Source organism: Melospiza georgiana, chromosome 2 (assembly GCF_028018845.1).
Source record: "Melospiza georgiana isolate bMelGeo1 chromosome 2, bMelGeo1.pri, whole genome shotgun sequence".
In the NCBI taxonomy this organism is placed as follows: Eukaryota; Metazoa; Chordata; class Aves; order Passeriformes; family Passerellidae; genus Melospiza; species Melospiza georgiana.
In genome coordinates this window covers 25,358,621-25,378,247 of record NC_080431.1, presented here as the reverse complement: position 1 = coordinate 25,378,247, position 19,627 = coordinate 25,358,621, and the positions used below count along the sequence as shown (strand labels likewise).

Here is a 19,627-nt window from a genome sequence, read left to right as displayed (position 1 = left end):
CCTAAAGGCCTTGGTTGGAAGACTTAATGTATGTTTCTAACATATGTAGAATTTACAGAGACCAATTTACTGCCTTGTATAAATGGAAAGTAAGGAAAATTATAATTTCTTAATGAGAAGTGATTGTTCCTTGTTGTTTTGGTCTTTTTTCCCTAGGGTTTTAAGATCCGTTTATTGTCAGGAAATAGTTACTGCTTCCACCCTATAAACGACCAAATGAGGCAGTCTGGTGTTGGAAGTAAAATTCACCTATCAGCAGTTTTTCAGCAGTCTTCTTTGCCTTTTTATTCAGTGTCAGGAATTAATCACCTTTTGTGTGTATCAAAGCTAGACTTTGAAGCGTAGGATTGTGATCTAAAGGTACTTCTTTCTGCAGAGTATGAAGAGAGCTTAGCTGCCTATGTGTATCTGTCTGCTGTAGGTATCTCCAATTATCTGAAATGAGTCCTACCCTGGGAGGGCACAGCTGTAGTGCTCAGGCAGCAGGTGAAGAGAGTCTAGTTAGTCCCATAATTGTGAAGGTCTTCTGATTGCATTTTAACTGTTGTTTTTTGTTCTTAGTGTAGTGTAGTCCTTCATGGATATCTAAAACTCCTACTGAAATACATGGAAAAGGTGTATGATCCAAATTTCTGAAAACTGGTCTTGTATCTGATTTGATTGCCTTACAATAATTATTCATTGGCTAAATTTGCACAGAAAAAGTAAGCTAAAATAGGATTTCATCTGCAGCTATACCAATATCAGGTATCACAACAGGAGAAATCTTCTCTAGCATCATTTCTGCTAGAAATTTTTATTTTAAAATGGGGGAATGTGTTTGGGACTGCTACCAGATCACGAGTAACCAATGTAATGCCTGTTCTTTCTAGATGCTATTTACCAACAGGAGCTGCAGCTTTTTGTTGCCATGTACAAATAGAGCTGGCCAATGTTTTAGAGGCTCAGCTTATCTATTTCATCAACCAAAAATAGTGGTTGTCAGCAAATTAATGAGGAAAAAGCCCTAACAATTTGTATATGTCTGTTTCTAATTGAAATTATTTTATTTTTTAGGTTACATTTGACCCAGAAGTTTTCTTCAACATTCTATTGCCTCCTATTATTTTTCATGCTGGTTATAGCCTGAAGAAAGTAAGTGCAATAACTTCCGAGGAGAAGAGATCCTTTTTTTTTTTTTACTGAGAGATTGCTGATTTGTTCAGGATTGTAGTCTCCTTTCAGGCATTTACTTACAGTAAGAAAAAATCTAATTTCCTCCAGAGATGGTTAGGTCATATTGTTTTAAGAGAAAATGCATGTATTTTTGAGTATAAATGTATTAAACCTTACTTAATTTTGCTGATTTGTTTTCCTTTGAACTTAGCCAGACATTGATGTCAGTTTCATTTAAAGTAAATGATGTTCTGTTATGAATTGTTTTGGTCCTTCTCAAATGTCCAAAATGCAGTAAATTATGCTGAGAGGCTGACCTAACCCTGAATCCCAGAGGAGATGTGCCAGACCCTTAATGGCAGAAGGGTTCAGATTCTGATCTTGCTTGAGGACACCATGAATTGGTGCAGGTTTCTGTCAATTTGCCTTCTGTCAGTAAGCTACATGTAGGGTCTAATGCATGGCACAGATCTGGTTTATTCAATTTATTGAAGTTAAATTGAATTTACTTAGCAGTAATTGAAATGTTTCTCTGAAATAGAAGTGTGCTTCTGTGTATTGATACAAGTGAAGCAGTGTGCTACATGGTTCTGAATGGGCAATATAACTTTGCTAAAGTATATAAACCTCTTTTTCTTGTGCAGAGACACTTTTTCAGGAATTTGGGGTCCATTTTGGCTTATGCCTTTTTAGGAACAGCAGTGTCTTGTTTCATTATTGGGTAAGTGAACTCTGATATCAGTTTCTCTCTACACTAAAGCTTAAGCTGATAAAGCACACTCTCTCTCTTTGCCTGCATATGTATATTTTATGTATGTATATACAAACACATTTAATTTAAGCTAGCTGGTCACATTGGTTTGCTTGCCTACAATCTCTTATCCTGCTCATATTAGTGTGTCTTGTATATGGATATTCTGGATAATAGAAATCCTGAATTATATTGGTGATCTTGACTTGTGTCTCAAAGAATTTCACTAGAGAAATAATCTATTATTATAGATTGTTCTTACCTCAGAGTTTTGGCCTATGTATTGTGTTGGGAGAAATAATACTGAGGGAAATGTTGAGCAGAGAAAACTTGGTGGGAAATGGAAGATACATGTAGACTCTGTGCTAAGTGTGTGAAGATTTCAGACTTATTGGTTTTATATGATGCCTTCTAGATCATATATTGCTTGAATTGCATCATAGGGAAAAGAGGAAAGTTCACTCTGAGAGCTTTCTGCTACACTGAGCTGTAGCATAAACAAGCCTGTCTGAAATATTGTTGCTTGTGCTTTCCCTTGGTCTGCCTGAAATCCACCAGATTGTTTGACTTGGAATGTTTCATCTTCTCTCTCTTCAGGAATCTCATGTATGGGGTTGTGAAGCTAATGAAGTTGGTGGGTCAGCTGTCTGATAAATTCTATTATACAGACTGCCTCCTGTTTGGAGCCATAATATCTGCCACTGATCCAGGTACCTTGATGAACATTTTTAATAACCTTCCAAAATAACCTAATTGTTAGGATTTTCAGCTGCATATTAACAGGACTCTATTTTCAGTTATCTCATATTAATATCTCTGAACCTCTTCTCTGAAATACATGAAATTCTGAGCATTTTGAGAGCTGTTCTCTGCTGATTTGTGACTGAACTGGCACGACACTATGGTATATTTGGAGAAAATTCTAACTCTCCTGTTCAAATGCTTAAATGTTTTTTGTTAAGTGTGCGTCAAGTTTAGGATGGCAAATAGGTGAAATTATTGCTTTTTCTGAATAGCAGGGCTCCCTTCTTCAGCTACATTGCTTGGGGCTGGGTAGTTTAAGAGCAGTGTTTGAAACTTTTAGCTTCTTTAGGTGGGGATTTTCTGTTCCTCTTTCAAGTGAACTTCATGTTTTATACGTTAAGGCAGAAGAATGCTTTTCTGGCCACATAATTTCAGCTTTTCCCCAAATAATGCAGACATCCTTCAGAGTCAAGCGGGCTCACATTGAAGTCTTCACTTGACAGACCATTTTTTAGGGCTTGCAAAGGTCAGGGGCCAGGGTGGGGAGTGCTGAAAATGCAGCCTGACATTTAAAGCAGTTTATTTGAGGTGCTTAGTGGTGATTAGTGTGAAAATGGGAAGTAGCTCCTGTGATTGAGCTGAGCTCTGAACAGCTGGTGGTTGCATACAAATTATGCAAAAAACCACCATGTGATTTTTGAAGTATGTACATGGGAACAACTTCAAGATCATGGTCTTTCATCTTGGAATTTTCTTGAAAGAATGATTATAAATATTTAGCACTCTTGTCCTTTTAAAATTATGTGGAAATTCACACCTGTGGCATAATGGATACTTAGAGGAACACTTAGGATCATTTGTGCTATTTTACAATGGCTGAAATAATAAACCTGTGTCAACAATCTATACAGCTTTTAAAAGCAGGAAGAGCTGTGCAACATTTAGCTTACTGCTTTATATGGAATATATTCTAAAATAATATCAGGGCTTTTGTAGAAGGGCTTTGTCTGCCCCATGCCCCTTGATCATGGGAGCCTTGCAATGAACACTGTGCAGATGGGAGGACAAAAGAGCCACCTCTTAATGGAGCTGTCCTAAAACTGGTAGAGGAACTGCTTACTTGTAGGTAAACATGACTATGGTTTCCCATTTTAGTTTTGATCCTGGGTTTTCTTGCTCAAACTGGAAAGTCTGTTCCACAGCTGATGCAGTCATTGCAGTGTTGTTTTCCTCTTCTCTGTCTGTAGTTACCGTGCTGGCAATATTTAATGAGCTGCATGCTGATGTGGATCTCTATGCCCTTCTGTTTGGAGAGAGCGTGTTGAATGATGCTGTTGCCATTGTATTATCCTCGTAAGTAACTATGGGAATTTCTGCCCTGAAAACACTAAATTGCTTTTGGCATTTGTCTAAAATAAATGCTTTTTCTGAGAAACATTATTTTAAGCTTAAATGGATTGCCTTTTACTGGATTGATAGCCATTGCAAACATTTTCCAAGGCCCCTAAGGCATACACAGGCCAGAATGACACACATGCCTTCAGCATGGGATTGTCTCCCTGTAGCTCAGGTAGAGCTGTTACAGAAAAAAATCTTTCCTGATACCACTTCTAAATTGCCATTGTGTTCTCTCTTTCTAGATCTATAGTTGCCTACCAGCCAACAGGTGAAAATACCCATGCTTTTGATGCTGCAGCATTTTTCAAGTCTGTTGGTGTTTTCCTGGGAATATTCAGTGGTTCTTTCATGATGGGAGCAGTGACAGGGGTTGTGACAGCTCTGATATCCTTTTTCATATTTGGTATTCCAGCTGAGATGGCACATGTGGATATTATCAGGGCTTTCCTGTTTCCCATTATAGCAGAATTGACTCTAGCTTGTTTAATTCTGAGTGTGAAGACGTGATCAGTATTCATTTGACTTCTTTTCTATAGAAAGACATTACAGGTACCCACAGAAATCAACCCCTTCCAATAAAACTGAGGCATTGTAGAAGTTTTAGTGATGTTGCTGCAGTAAACCAAAGCTAATAATGTCTGGTTTCTTTTTATGGAGTTATAAAACCTAGTGTTTATTATTAGTCCTGAAAGACATCTCCTGTGATAAATGGTATTTGATTCTGCCTTCAGCAAAATCTATCAGCTATTTCTGACCCCCACAGCATTCTTTGAGTCCTGCGTTTAAACTTTTTGCCAGAAATCTGATGTCATACATCTTGGATAAGATTTTATCTCTGAGAGTTTAACTCAATAACATGATGTGCCTTGCATAATCTATTCTGTTCTCTTGATGCTTGTTGCTGTTATTTGTTTAGATCTCAGAGGTGCTTAGCAAGCTATCTGTGTGGGTCTTGTTTTAGGCTCAGGCAGTAGACCTCCAGCCTGACCTACTCCAGGAGTTATGATGCTTCTTCAGGAGCAAAATGAAGTTTCTGCTTTCTGACAGACTAGTATAGCCATATCTGTGCATATCCCAGGCTGCTCTGATGTGCCCAGGCTTCTGAACACTGACCTGAAAGGGGTAAAATGTGATGTTGTGCACAATTATCATGAACCAGTGACTCTGAAGCAGTACTGTCTGAACTGTATACAGTGTGCAGATTTTCTGACATGTCTGCATGATGGAAACCCTGTCAGTATAATGGGGAAGATGTGCTGTTGATGCTTTAATGTTCAGTCTCAGTTTTTAGTCTGATCTGCAATCTGTGTGACCCAGAAGCACGATTCCTCCTCTGGCTCTCAGGCTACCAGCCATGCATAGCTCTCACTGCTCAAATGCACTTGTTGTGGGCTTTGGCTGAAATGCATCCAGATCCACTTTGTAAAATTATGCTTCTGAAGCAGCAGCCAATCCTTGCTTTTCTTAATGGTTGTGTTCAGGAAGATGATGTGAGGCTGTTCAGAACAAAGCCTCTGTGGTGGCATTTTGTATATGTGGTGGGGATATTTTTATTTTTGTTCTGTTTCAGTTTTGTGTTGTTCTTTTTCTTAGTTGTTTAATTATCCAACTATTTTCTGTTGGAAACATCCTTAATGTCATGTAATGATGTATAAGCAAAAAAAAAAAAATTCATCTTACTATTCATAGCTGATTAAAACCCATAAATTAAGTATTAATTTAATATTTTTATAGTGTGAAGTACCTATACCCATACCTCTCTGAGTAAGGGAGTCATGCACTGTCCTTTGAGAATAGATAGAATGCTCAGTTTCCAAATTATGCAGATAATATACAAGGAATTATTCTGGCTTTCAGAAAGTTGTCTCTGTTTTATTTTTTAATAGTTAAGTTACAGTACCACATTCTATATTTTTACTAAATTGCAGCATCTGACTGCTTGAAAAGATGTGGAATACAAGGCCATGTCTAACAAATGAAGAAAATAATTAAGAAAAATAAAGAATAATTTAGTTTCAGGTAACATTTCAATTTGATTAATCATATGAAATAATAAAATATTTTTCTTTTTTTGGCTTTCTCTCGCCTTGAGATTCCTCCAAAATGATGAGCACAGGTTTTAATTTCAGATTTAATGAAATATTTTGGTGTGGTTACTGATGATTACAGCAAGTTAAACAGTTTGAGTCACATAACTGCCAGAAAAGACTGGAAATAAGGAACTGGTTCTGACAAGGCCTAACTTCAGGGGAACAAGGTTCAAGTTCTTCCTCTCCCATGGAGTGACTGTGGCTGTCCAGTTTCCTTAGACATCCATGAATGTCCCTTGAGCCAGGCACTGGGATTATCTGAGTACTCTGTGGAGAAATGGGTTCCAATTTTTGTTTTGGTGGATGTTGCTGCTTCAGAAGCATGATCTTACAAAATAGATCTGTTTGGGGGAAGTGGTGGGGAGGAATTCAGCTGAGCTCAGAAGTTTTAGAGGTGGTTTCTGTGCGGAATTAACATCTGTTTAAAAAGTATGCTGTGTTTTACATTTGGTGTAATGCCAACATGGAGATTAATTGGTGTTTTATAATGATGCTCTGGGCTTTGTTTGAGAGCAAACTTCTGACAAAGCAAGGTCATGGCTGAAGGTGTGTCTGGAGTATATGTTTGCCCTAGTCCAAGTCAGCAGAGAATGTCAGCAAGAAGTGGGTGTGAGTGGAGAGTTGGCACTGATTGCCTTCATATGAGCTGTGCATAGCTGTTTGCACCTCAGATACAGTGTGTTCAGCATGTACCTGCTGCCAGAGTAGTGCTCAGGAAAAAAAACCAACACCAAAATGGTTCTATAAATAGGTGAAGTGGTTTTTTTTGTAGTGTGTGAAGAGCTAAATTTAACACTACTGAAGTCTGTTCTGCTTTTTCAGTAGCTGTATGAATTGTTAATTCAGGGTGTGCTTTGATGCTCCTCAGGTTCTGCTCTCTGCTGCAAGATGAACTTGTTTTTCCTTTCCTTTGAAAGACTGAGCTGCTCTGAGTTGGCCTTTTCTCTAAAACACATCAGCACAAGGAGAGGAAATACACTTTGTAGGCAGCAATTGTTTTGCCCTAAAAGTACTGAAGTAGCCACGCTTGCTGGAAAAGACTTATTAACAAATCTGAGAAGAAAAATTCTTGTTGATCTTAGGGTTGCTGTAGTCAAGAACAGCTCTGTAAATTCAATGCTTTTGAATGCATTTTATGCTTTATTTAGAGGTGGGAGTGGGACTCATAATTGAGGTTGGCAGGGTGAACAAAACATCATTCCCCCACCAATCCCCTGGAAAGCCAAGGCACATACAGTCTAAAAGGAACAGCAGGTCTATATCCCTTCCTTGCTGGCACTTCAAAGGGAACCATGGAATAAGATAATATTGCTTCTAAGAGGTGGAGCCACCCTTTATGCTATGGATATGCAACAAAAATAACCAAAACTGATTGTTCCAAGTTGAGTCTGAAGTTTGCCTTGATGTGTTGGAATTTGCATTTTTCAGCATCAAAAGCGTTTTGTTTTCCAGCAAGCATGGGCTGTTAGTACATAAAAGTGTTTTTCAGAAGTACTGGGAGCAGAGAAGCGAAAGGATTTCCTTTTGATCCCTTAACAAGTGACTTAACGTGACAAAGTTTACCAAGTTGCACTGCTTCCCCCTGCTGGAAACGGCTCTATTCTTCCTGATGTCCTGGAGCACTTTCTTGCTTGCAGAAGCCTGTGGATTTACCGGTGAGTTGCTTGGATTTAAGCACAGAAGTCCATCTCAGCAGCCATTTATCCTCTTTCTCACTAAAGCTTTTCCATGAGAAATATGTTTGTGCCTAAATTTGGGTTGTTGGGTTTTTTTGCCTTCTGTTCAGTGTTGAAGCTGCAGCTCACTGTGTAGCAAAGGCAATGATTTGGTTCAGACACCATGTCCCTAACCTGGTATCTCACTCACTTGAATCTTAAGAGTCAAGACAAGAAGAGTCATAAATCTCAAGGTTAAGAAAGATGTATGAATTAAATGGAGCTGTGAAGTGAAAGTGTTGTGAGCTGGCAGTAAACAGGCTGATTTTCACATGTGGTTCTGTTCACAGGTGTGGTGGCTGTCCTCTTCTGTGGAATTACCCAGGCACATTATACATACAATAACTTGTCAGTCGAATCAAGAAGTCGCACTAAGCAGGCAAGGATGTCTTTTACTTTTCTTACAGTGCATTGCTGTAGTAATCCAAGTACTTTTGTTTTTACAGCATCTTTTTTACTTGCCTTTTAACATGTGATGGTTTTCTCTCTAGCTCTTTGAGGTGTTGCACTTCCTGGCTGAGAACTTCATATTTTCTTATATGGGCTTGGCACTGTTTACTTTCCAGAAGCACATATTCAGCCCAGTTTTCATTATTGGAGCTTTTGTATCCTTTTTCACATTGTGTGAGGTTTCTCTGTTTTCTTATGTGCCCAAAAACTTGTGATGTCTGTTGGTTTTACCAAACAGAGAATGGTGGCTGGTCTAAGTGTTCCTAATGTCTGGCAGGTGCAATAATTTGGAGAAAACTCTTTGGTTACACCTTACATCAAAGCCCTAAGCCTCTGTGCCACATAGTTGTTGGCTCTGTACCTCAATGTTAGAAGCCATATAATTTCACTAGATAAAAAAATGAATATGTTTTACTGGGTGCTTTGGCTATTCATAACCAACACTGCTTGTGTTGTTCTTGTATTTGAACTTTGGAGACCTAAAAAAGGATTAATTCATCACTTCCAGTGGCTCCTTGAGAAGGTAAGGGGCAAACTTCAAATACATAAAAAGGAATGTGGGTGAATAGATAATCTTAGAGCAATTTCCCAGAGGTCAGCACCTCAGGTGATGGGAGGAGAAAGGAACTCAACTGGGGTGCAGACCATTACATGAAAGGTACACAATTAAAGGTTCTGCCATTGTGTCTGGTTCACTTGGCACCTGACTCTCAAACTCTCCAGAACTGAACACTTTGTAGTAGTCACACTCATGTAAGCTCTGCATCTTGCCCCTGTTGAAATGGATTGTGTAACTCTCTCCTCACTATATTCCTGGCTGCTTGGAAATTCAGCAGAATTATAAGTGTGCATGAAGAAATGGGAACCAGTCTTCATTTCCCTCTGCCTGCTGTAGGAGTAGGGCTGATGGCAATGGAGGTAAAACCCTGGGAAAGGACACACAAGGATGGCCATGTATGAGATGTACTTATTTTCTCTTCTTTCTACTGTTTTCTTTATTACTCCTCAGGATTTACCACATTTGTATTTATTTTCCTTTGGCCATTTACCTTTTTCTGGAACAGTGATAAATTTTCTCCTGTGTTGCCTCACGTTCACTTTTCTGACCTAAGAAATGCTCCAGAGCCCTGCAGATATTGGATAAATATATGAACAGAATAGTTACACTTGGTATACTAAACAATGCAACTTTTCAAGCTTACTGTGGCTTTCCATCTTCTCTCAAGTTGTGCTGTCTGCCCTGGGTTTGCTTTCAGGAGATTTTTCTCTACCTATTTGCCTTTTAATGCATTTTCCACATCTTTTTCTACCACTGCACTTAACCTCTGTTGTCTCTTGAGTGCTTTTCTACCTTTGTGAGGAGGGCAACTAGTACTAGCACCCGTGTTTTACTCAACACTTGTGGTCCCCATCGAGGGGTGAAATGTAGAGACATCACAGAGTTCTCTAAAGTGACAGGCTGGACTGTAAAGACAGAGCTAGAGCCTCAGCATCCTTGGCAAAATCTTAGCTATTCTTCCTACATACATTAGTCTTGATGACTTCTGATGTCTGATTTCCTCAAAAGGACTGGTATAAAAGTTCCTTGGAATAGTTATGTGAGGGTTATTGAAAAAAGTAATAACCAAAATCTGATTTTTCTAGATAAACTCCCTACTGACAGTATTGCTTTACTTTAGTTATGGCAACAACCCAGTGGTGTCTAGAGCTCTTACATTCTCTTTATTTCTTTTCCATGGGAGATGTATTATCCTTCTAATGTTCCCATCCCAGCAGCAAATGAGCAGTGTTTCTTTGGCTTCTGGCCTGTTGGCACTTTATAGGATTTCAGCCCATTACTCTAGTTTTTCCCAAAATGTTCCTTATACAGTGGAGAGTGTTTTCAGCTTTCTGCTGCTTCCCTGGATGTTTTGCACCACAGTGGGGATGCTTACCACCTACTGTCATGAATTTCTGCAATACTCTTTCATTATTCTTTTTCAGCATCATTCTAGTGCTGACAAATGGCTTTTGGATTTATATTCTTAGTAACTCTGTACTGGTGTTTGCTAGCCATTAGGATATTTTGCCTCTGCAGGAATCATAATGGGGTGGCCACTTGCTGGTCTTAAATTGGTTTCCCCTCTGTATACAGGGCTGCATTTCTGTTGTTCCAAAACTCAAAATTGCATGGTGCTGGTGATAATTGTTTAAAGTGTGAAAATTTTCAAAGTAAAGTCTTCATTTGTACAATTGGTCATTTTAATACTAGCTATAATTTTACTCCTCATCTAAAAACTTAGTTATATTAGTAAAAGCTGTGCATTTAGTGCAATCACTTCTGAATGCACAAGTTGCATAAAATTGGGGAAAGTCTGCTTTAGATACACAGCTATAGGAAGAACACTTGACATAATGATGTAAATCTCTCACTAAAACAAAAGCTTCATGTTAAAGCCAGGTACCAAAAACTGCATACCTCAGGAAAAAGAAATCCTTAACCCTCAGCTGCAAACAGGTTGCAATCTTTTTGGGCAGAGCTGCACATATCTACCCTCTCTCCTTCTTGTTGAATTTGGGCAGAAGGCATAAGATCAGCTGGAGCTTTCAGCACATGATGATGTTTTCAGGTAAGAGCAAAAATTCTGGGCAATGCAAAAAATCTTCATTTTAACTGATAAGCAGCTGACTCTGCTACCTTCTCTTTTTGTAATCCACATTCATACATCCTGAAGGGAAGGGTTGCTGATTGATTGTTGCAGCATGCCATCCTGTGTCTTTCAGCCTTTACAGAAAGCGTGCCTTGCCTGGGGTGGGTGAAATGCCCTTGCTCACAGCAGGCAGCACCTGATGTTGGGAATGGAACATTTTCATTTGAAGTGTTTGTGAAGGACACGGGAGAATTGGGATGTATCTCTTCCAAAAGGTTATTTCTAGCTGAGAGGATGTTCACATTGTGCAGAAGCAGATACCTGCAGAGAAAATTGAGGTGTATTTATGGGCACCCTTTCTCATTTAATTGGACAAAGGTATTTGACTTAAATTGCCTTATAATTTCTGTCACACAGATAACTGTTCAAGTTTGTAATTTAAGGCAAATTATGCATTGTGTGTCTAAACATGTGCATCCTCAAGAAGCTCCAGGGAGTCCTCTGTACAAAAGAGGATATAAAGAGGATAGAGCCAGGCTATTTTCAGTGGTGCCCTGTGCCAGGCCCAGAGGTAATAATGGGCACAAGCTGGAACATATGAGGTTTTACTTGAACATCAGGAAACCTTTTTTACTATGTCCAAGCACTGTACAAATTGTCCAGAGAGGTTGTGGCATCTCCATCCATGGAGATATTCAAAAGCCACGTGGATGGGGTCCTGTGGAGCAGGGGTTGTTCAAACAGGGGAATTGGACCAGATGAACTCCAGGTGTTCCTTAAAACCTTAACCATCCTGGGATTCCTCTGCATAAGAAGTCTGCAGGTGGTCCAGTGCCATGGCTTGTTCTTGCTAGTGAAGTTTCACAACTGGGAGCAGAGGAGAGGAGGAAAGATATAGTTTGCCTGTGACCGTGTAATTAATTAGACTATTTTTATAGCTGATAGAAATGTCAGGTCAAGAACTCATATTTCAATTATGGATTCAACTGGAAAAGTCTGAACTTTTATCTGATTCAGGGAGTTGCTTAACTTACATAATGCTTTGCTGTTGTTCACAACTTGCTTGTTTCTGTCTTCCTTTCCTGTTAGTTTCTGGAAGCACTTACACCTTTTCACAGCACCTGTGGATTCTATAAGTTATAGGAGACGAGGAGAATTACAACGTTCTGTTGTAAATTGTCCCAGGGCATAATTTATCAGGGAATCTAAGGAAATTAAAAGCTGCTGGAGCCCAGTGCTTTCTGCCTGACACTTTGTGTGAAGGAGCAAGGAAAGGTGCTGTGCTATCCACAGTCATGCTTGCACTTCTAAAGCTGTGCTGTTTCATTCTTTCTGATAGGTCTCAGGGGAGCCATGGCATTTGCCCTGGCTATACGAGATACTGCCACCTACTCCCACCAAATGATGTTCTCAACAACGCTGCTCATCGTGTTTTTCACTGTGTGGATTGTTGGTGGAGGCACAACCCCCATGCTGTCCTGGCTGAACATCAGGTTGGTATGCAGCTGTGTGCTGGGGTGACTTCACTTTTCAACAGGCAGCTGTGCTAATTTGGCATAGCTCTACAGAGCTTGTTTGATGCTTGCTAGAAGAATTTAGAACATGGTATTTATACATATATATATATATATATGTAGGTATTTAGGACATGGTATTTTATAGAGGAAGGTGCTAGTGCAGTCTGGTGAAGAAAATGTTCTGATGCTGCTGGGATTCAGCCTGAAGGTGCCCTGGTGCTCTGCAAGAAGGTATCCAGGTCTATGTCAGTCCAGTAGGATATGGAATAATGTTGCCTGATAAAGCAGCTCCAAATTGAAAAGAAAGAATCAATCTAGTCCCATATAAACTTCATATTATACTAAGACTGCTCCCTTTCTTTTGGCTCTTCATAATGGGCCTGTTAAGGTTTTTAAGTTCAGTGGATTCTTTACTGGGTGGTGCTAAGGTGACTGTACTTTAAACAAAACCTGATGTTATCTAAGCAACTGGGACAAATGGGATCCTGCTGGTCTTTGGGGTGTGTTTCATCCTGTTCTGAGGAGATCTGTGAAAATGGTAAGCTGCATGATTATGGACGTCTGGCTATAAATCCTGGCTAATACTTAGTACTTTTGACTGCATGTCCTTTGATGTTTGAGACTATTTGTCAAGAGAAGTGCTAGAGAACCACAAATCAATCATTGTTAAAGACATACATATTATAATTTTGGAAGTTTTGGCAGTTTGGGAGACAAAGATAAACAGAGGGGAATTACAACAATACAAGCTGTACAAGCCCTGAGTGCAACCAGCCATTACCTGTGCCACAGGGCTCAGCAGTAGGACAGGACTGAATTCCTGCATGTGGCCCAGCCCTTGGGCAGCTGCAGAATCATTCTGAGGTAGCAGCTTTTTTTCCTCACACCCTCCTCCATCAAAACCAGGAAGCATCCCAGATTATGCACGTCCTCTTTTGGCTAATCTAGCTCCATAGTGAGACTCCATAAGCCTGGATGATGAGCTGGTCCTGCAGGCAGAGAGCACAAACCCTATATCCATTCCAGGCTTATCCCTCGAGGTGGCTAGGCTTGCAAAAGTCATTAGTGTGACCAACAAGGCAGAACAGCTGTAAAGGCTATGGTGGTATTCCTAGAGAAGTAACTACCAAAAGGTAGCTGACTGAAGCATAATTTTGAGTGTTTTGCTGTAGTTTTAGGGGGAAGTTTACCCATGCTTGCAAGTAAGCAGTAATTTTAGCTGTCACTTTTTTGGCGTGGTTGACAGAAAATAAAGGCTTAACTTTCCTGTCAAAGGAAGGATAACACCTTTAACAAGGGAGCTCTACATAGGAAGCATTTTTACAGCTGGCTCGGTAGGCACTGGCCTGCCAGAGATGCAGCCTGCACCTTCTGGGACCGCAATAAATCAGATTTGTGCCAGGAGGTGGCGGCCGTGTGCAGTTGATCGAGAAAGAAACTCGGTGCCGGTGAGGTACCCTCAGTGATTAGAACACTTTCTGCTGGGGAAAAAAAAAAAGTAATCCTGATTTTACAGATTTTTTTAAAAGTGGGATAAATTGTTTTCCAGATGAATTTTTAAATTATGCCAGTTATCTCTTTTCCTTCCCCTTCTACTCAGTGGAAGGGGTAATCAGGAGGAGATGAAGCTGTCCCAGGGCTGTCCCAGGGCTGTCCCAGTGCCTCACTCAGCAGCAGTGCACAGTGCTGATGCAGTCCCAAGGCTGAGCAGTAGGTAACTTGTCCCTAGGGTGCCTGCTGAGCCTTGGTACTTGCCCATTAAATTCAATTGCCAGAGGCTGGAAATGAGTTGTGGGCGCACACAGGATTATTTAGCAGAAAAGAGGTTATAAGATAAAAGATGGTTTGCTTCCTAGATGAAGTGAAGGGATGTAGAAAATTTATGCCATGTGTATGTTGGACTTAAATGTCAGGATTTTGGGGGGCTCCTAAGAGTCCAGTTCTGATGTGAAGTCATACCCATTGTACCAGGAGGGAAGGAAGGCAGGCAGGCTAATCAGCCATTACCAAATCCTCATGAAGTAGTTGGCCTTTCCTCGGTGTGGAGGCAAATAAAAGGCCATGTCTGGGCAAGTCAGGGGAGCCAGGACAGACATGAAAACCAAAGGGGATTATTTAAGGTGGTGCCTGTATTACTTAAGCAGAGCTGTACCAGGGCACTGACTCCAGCCAGGAGTGTCAGCCTGGCCTGGTGCTCTGAGCTCATGGGGAAGCAGCTGTGTGCATGCAAGGGGAAATGCCTGCACAGGCATCCAGAATTGCTGGGCTGTGGCTTGGAGGAAGAGGCACACGCCTTCTGGCCACACCATTAGCTGTGTAGTGTTTGGGATGTGTGCTTGGTTCTTTACTTACTGTTGGTCCCCTCCCTCCCATGATACTAAATATTAAAAGCAGTTAAAGGGTAGAGAAGTGAACATGAAAATTAATCTTTGGTACAGTAAAAAGCAGTATAAGGAGGAAAATAGGCAAAAAATACCCTCTGCTTCTTCTTGGTGTTCTGAAAATTTCAGATATTTGATGAGCAGCATTCTTAGTAGTAGATTTTTTTTCATATAGGGTAGATTACCAGGGACCACTGACCAGGCTTTTATATACAGCTAAGCAAAGAACCTATGGTTTGTAGCAGAGGCTTAACTTCAGTTTACTGCTTAACTGGTTGGAAAAGTGAGGTCACAACTACAAAATCTGAGTAGAAAAATAAGAGGATCTTGAGATGCTTTTGATTTCTGCTACTTGATGCTGAGAAAATTAAAAACCATCACCAGAAACTGGAGTTAAAGTCATGATATCATGTGTTAGAGCTCCTTGGCTGACTATCAGTGAGGCACATCCAATAGTTGAGTGGTAAACAGTTACATTTTCTTAGTAGTAGATTTTTTTTTTCTTAGAAACTAAAGCACGACCTAGATATTAAAAATATAGTCTCATCCTTTAAGACCTAAACAAAGAAACAATTTCCTGGCTGAAGCTTTAACAGTTTCAGCAAAGTTGAAAGCTGTGTAAATCAAAACCACTGGCAAAATTCCTCTTTTCAAAAAAATAGCTGACTTCTTGTTTCATTTGTCTGTCACAGGAAAAAAAGGGAACTCCTAGCATTTGTATTGCAAAACAATGTGTTTTCCACTTTTGATTAGGGGTTAGTGACCTGGTTCTTTTCATGTTCAATGAAGCAACACATGGAATAGTGTCTTCCTCTTCTTCATAACCTGCTGCAAATACAGAAGTTATTGCTTATTTTAATGAAGTGATTTCAGTTATACTTAGAAACCTTTTTATAAATCTCAAAGCATTGTACCTCACACTTTAATTTAAATTTCTTTTTACCATAAAAGCTACAGCCTGCGCAGACAATGCCAACGTAGCTATTTAGTGCCTTATGTCTCTGACTTTGCTTATACAATCTTTAATGAACTTTCTATTTAGTGATTTTTTTTTTTTGTGAAAGAGGAAACTTAAAAAGAAATATGGAAACATTAGCTCTCATCCAGCTAACTGGGATGGTGGTAAAAGTGCTGGCTTGGTGGTTATTCTCCATTCTATCCTTCACTGCCTTCAGCCACTCTCTGCTGCCCTGAGGGCAGATGCACAGACACAGGGGCTGTCCCCTGCCCTCTGTCATGAGTTTTTCCTTGCCCATCTCTTTCTGTACTGTTTCTTCCACCTGCCTTTCCCTAGTTTTTCTGTTCTTCCTCCTTTCCCAGTCTCTAGTTTTTCATCATCACTCTTGAATCTCCCTTAACAGTGGGGCAGTGCAGCCTCCAGCCTCACCCCCTGGGCTTTTCCCTTAGCAGGAAAGAGATCACCTGTTCCTCTGGAAGTGAGCATGGGAGATGTTTCCTTTTCTCTCTTCTCATTCTCTGAAACACAGCAATTCAGATCACAGAGGAAAAGTGTGGGGAAGACACTGTGGGAGTTGGGTGAGACACATCTAGAGCACATAGATGACATGAGTTGAACTGCCAAGCTCTGGCAAACCTTGGCCAGACAATGACTTTGTCTTGGTTAGGTGAAGTAAACAAATACCCAAAGGCATCCTATGAACAACCTGAGACAACTTCTCCTAATTCCAGAGTTTTTTTGGAACTGGGTTTTAATTTTTTTTAACATGGTGGTGGGAGTTCTCTTCTTTCTCAGCCATCTTCTGAGAAACTGTTGAACTCTTCAAAAATAGCTAAAATTTTCCAAAAATGCTGTACTCATTACAGACATCTGGGAAAACTTTAGTATACTAACTTGGCAAAGATACAGGAAAGAGAAAGAAGTCATAGAAGGGAAGTTATTGGGCAGTTTTTAATTTTAGTTTTTGCTGTACATGCAGAACCATCTCTGTGATGGCCTTGGGGAACAGAGTACTCTGACCTGGAGTGTATGTTGGCCTGGGAAAAGAGCTATTGAACCTGGAATCCAAATCAAAGCTGTCTCAAGTCTGGTATTTGCCTCAATATTCAAGGATTAGATGAGTACATGCTTTTTGTATCACAAGCTATGACCTTAAATATTTGGTTAGTCAAGATGTCAGCCTGCAACCAGGGTGTGTACACCTGCTTTTTCTGAAGTGAGGTCTCTGTGGATTTCTGATCATCTGGGCTTTTATTTCACATAAGCAATATATAGTTCATGACACATGCCTTCATGGGAAAATATGGGGGGGGAAAACCCCCACAGGCTGCTAAGGAATGTATGTGAAAAATACTGGAAACCAAACCTGCTTTCATTTGCACCTAAAAGAACCCCCAGAAACAGAACTGAAAAAGGCAAAGCAGTGAGTAAAACCAGACTCTGCTATGACTGGAGATTAAATCAAAAACTGATAATCAATTTTTAGTTCAAGCAGTGGAGTGATTTAGGGCTTGTTACCCGTTGATTTGGAGTGCTCTGGAACCAGGCAGTACTGGTGACCCCTCTCACACACGTACAGCTTCCCATGATCACTTCCTGTGATGTCTCTCTCTTTCAGACCATGTGCAGGTCTGAAGTGGTAGGAATTGTCTTAGGTTGGCTCTGTCTGTGTGCAGCACCAAAGAGAGCTACTGAATCTGGTTTTCTGGGGGATGTAGTCTGTCATTAACACAGATTATTGCAGTTGCCAGCTGGGATCTGAATGTATGAAGAATATTACTGGATATGTCAATCACAAGTTACTGCTATTGCTAATTTTTGGTTTTTGGTCACTTTGTCATTGCTCTGCCATTGTTTTTCATGTATGTTTTGTCTTTTTTGATTGGGTATGGAATTTTTTTTTTGTTGGTTTGCTTTGTTTTGCTAAGAGCTCTGTAGAGCCCCCATCTCATGAGCATTTTGTTACTCACATTGCATTCTTGTACTGTACCAGAGTTGGTGACCATGTTCCATCGGTGGAAGAGATGAGTGAAAGCCACTGGCTGTATTTCAGGTGACACTGTGCTTTCCTTGATACCACATTAACCTGGTGCTTGGCTCTTTTCATCTTTGTAACATTGAGTGTTTGCTCTTTTTCTATACTGGGGCATGCTGCTGCTGCTTCTTTTCTGAGAGTACTAGAGATGTTCCTCAACTCTGAGTCTATTCACTTATTCTGAGCTGTGAGAATGTGGATCACGCATCATGTCCAAAAAATGAAACTATAAAACACATTCTTTCACTCTGTATAGATATTTAATAAAGCCAAACTCGAATCTCTGACCTTGGAAAACTTGAGAGCTGAAAAAGATTATAAGATCAAATAATGGATTTGATCTTATGATCTTTAATCACAAAGGCATTCTTAAGCATTGCTTGAGATTATTTTGTGTAACTCTTTAGGTTGGAAGGAACTTCAAAAGTGATTTAGCCCAGCCTTTTTGGGGATATATTTTTAAAAACAGAGAGATATCAACTAGAGAAGACTAGGATTCTGGTATGGTGTTTTTAGAACAGATAAATGGTTAGAGAGAGAATTTAAAATAAGATAAATCTCAAACTGACATCTATAGGCAATGTGTATGTGTGTGTGTGTGCTTATAAAAACATACAAAATATTTATGCAAAGAAAGTCCTTTGGGATGGGGCAATGAAAGGTTTTCATGTACCTTGTCTCACTTGACTGTTTGCAGCAAACCACTAGATGTGCCAGAGATGCAATGTGTTAGTTTGTACAGACAATCTGAGAACTATTATCTATTACAGTCACTCTTGGCTGTAGTAACTACACATGCTAAATCTCATAATGCCTGCTATTTCAGTAACTTGTCATCCATGTGTTGTAGGGCCCTGGAAAAGTTTCTGAAGTATCAGAAGAAATCATTCCACCCATTTAAAGATGATGCAGCAGAGAACTTGATGTAGTTCTGTATGCCTTTTTACCATTCATTTCCATCCACTTAGCTCAGTTTTGTGTGTGAACCACTTTCTCCCACACTGTTTAAATTACTGAATTATACATGAGCTTAATGCTTTGAGAGATCAAATCTGAGTAGCTCCTCTCCTACATGTGGTGCTGGAGTTGTAGCTGTAGGATAAAGACCAAGAAGTCCAGGAGTCAGTTAAGGGCAGAAATGCTGTGTTTGGTGTTGGCATTAGGAGCTCAAGACTAGTCCCTTTGCTGTTACAGAGATCTTAAGGCATGAAAAGCCTCTTTTGCCTTAAAAAGACGCTTTCATTAGGGAGGAGTGAAGAAATACCTTTAAATTGGAATAATTTTACTATAGCATACACTTGTCTACAGATTCTAATGGCCTTCCCAAGGCTGAAATAAAGGTGTCTGAATTTTACTTACTAGTAATTTCTGTACTGAAGGAACAAGGTGTCTATCAGATACCAAAGTTATTCCAATGGGGGAAATAAATGGATTTTTCACCGATTTTGAAACATATATTCATTGTTACAGCTGAAAGACTGCTCATATTCTTCATCTGAAACCTCCTTTTTAAGAGTTACTATCTGTACAGCCTTGGGAATCCCCATAAGCCTTGAGCAAGGCTGCCCTCCCTGTGCCTCCGACCTCTGGGAGGGGATCTGTGTAAATCCATCCAATAACAGTTTAATTTATAAAGCAGGTTCAATAAATGAGAGCTGATATTGACCTTTGCAGCACATGTAATTGACAGGAAGCTTTTAAAATATATTAAGCATATGAAATGGATTTTTTTTCTTCAGCATAAGAAGAAAATCAATGTTGAAGACAACATGCATCAGCCTAACTTGTACTTTTAATTATTGA

At 39.9% G+C, this 19,627-nt stretch overlaps 1 protein-coding gene across 2 annotated transcripts in view; it reads left to right on the top strand.

Moving 5' to 3' along the window:
• SLC9A7 (solute carrier family 9 member A7) overlaps positions 1-19,627 on the top strand; it is a 69,047-nt gene that overhangs the window by 33,155 nt on the left and 16,265 nt on the right. The window contains exons 3-13 of one of the 2 annotated variants that reach the window (XM_058019011.1): positions 1,057-1,134; positions 1,800-1,876; positions 2,504-2,616; positions 3,898-4,003; positions 4,291-4,432; positions 7,688-7,793; positions 8,144-8,232; positions 8,345-8,458; positions 10,801-10,912; positions 12,273-12,426; positions 17,783-17,842. In XM_058019011.1, coding sequence (XP_057874994.1) covers positions 1,057-1,134; positions 1,800-1,876; positions 2,504-2,616; positions 3,898-4,003; positions 4,291-4,432; positions 7,688-7,793; positions 8,144-8,232; positions 8,345-8,458; positions 10,801-10,912; positions 12,273-12,426; positions 17,783-17,842 — 1,151 coding nt within the window. The remainder of the gene's footprint in view (positions 1-1,056; positions 1,135-1,799; positions 1,877-2,503; positions 2,617-3,897; positions 4,004-4,290; positions 4,433-7,687; positions 7,794-8,143; positions 8,233-8,344; positions 8,459-10,800; positions 10,913-12,272; positions 12,427-17,782; positions 17,843-19,627) is intronic. The other variant, XM_058019012.1, reaches the window with a different exon arrangement.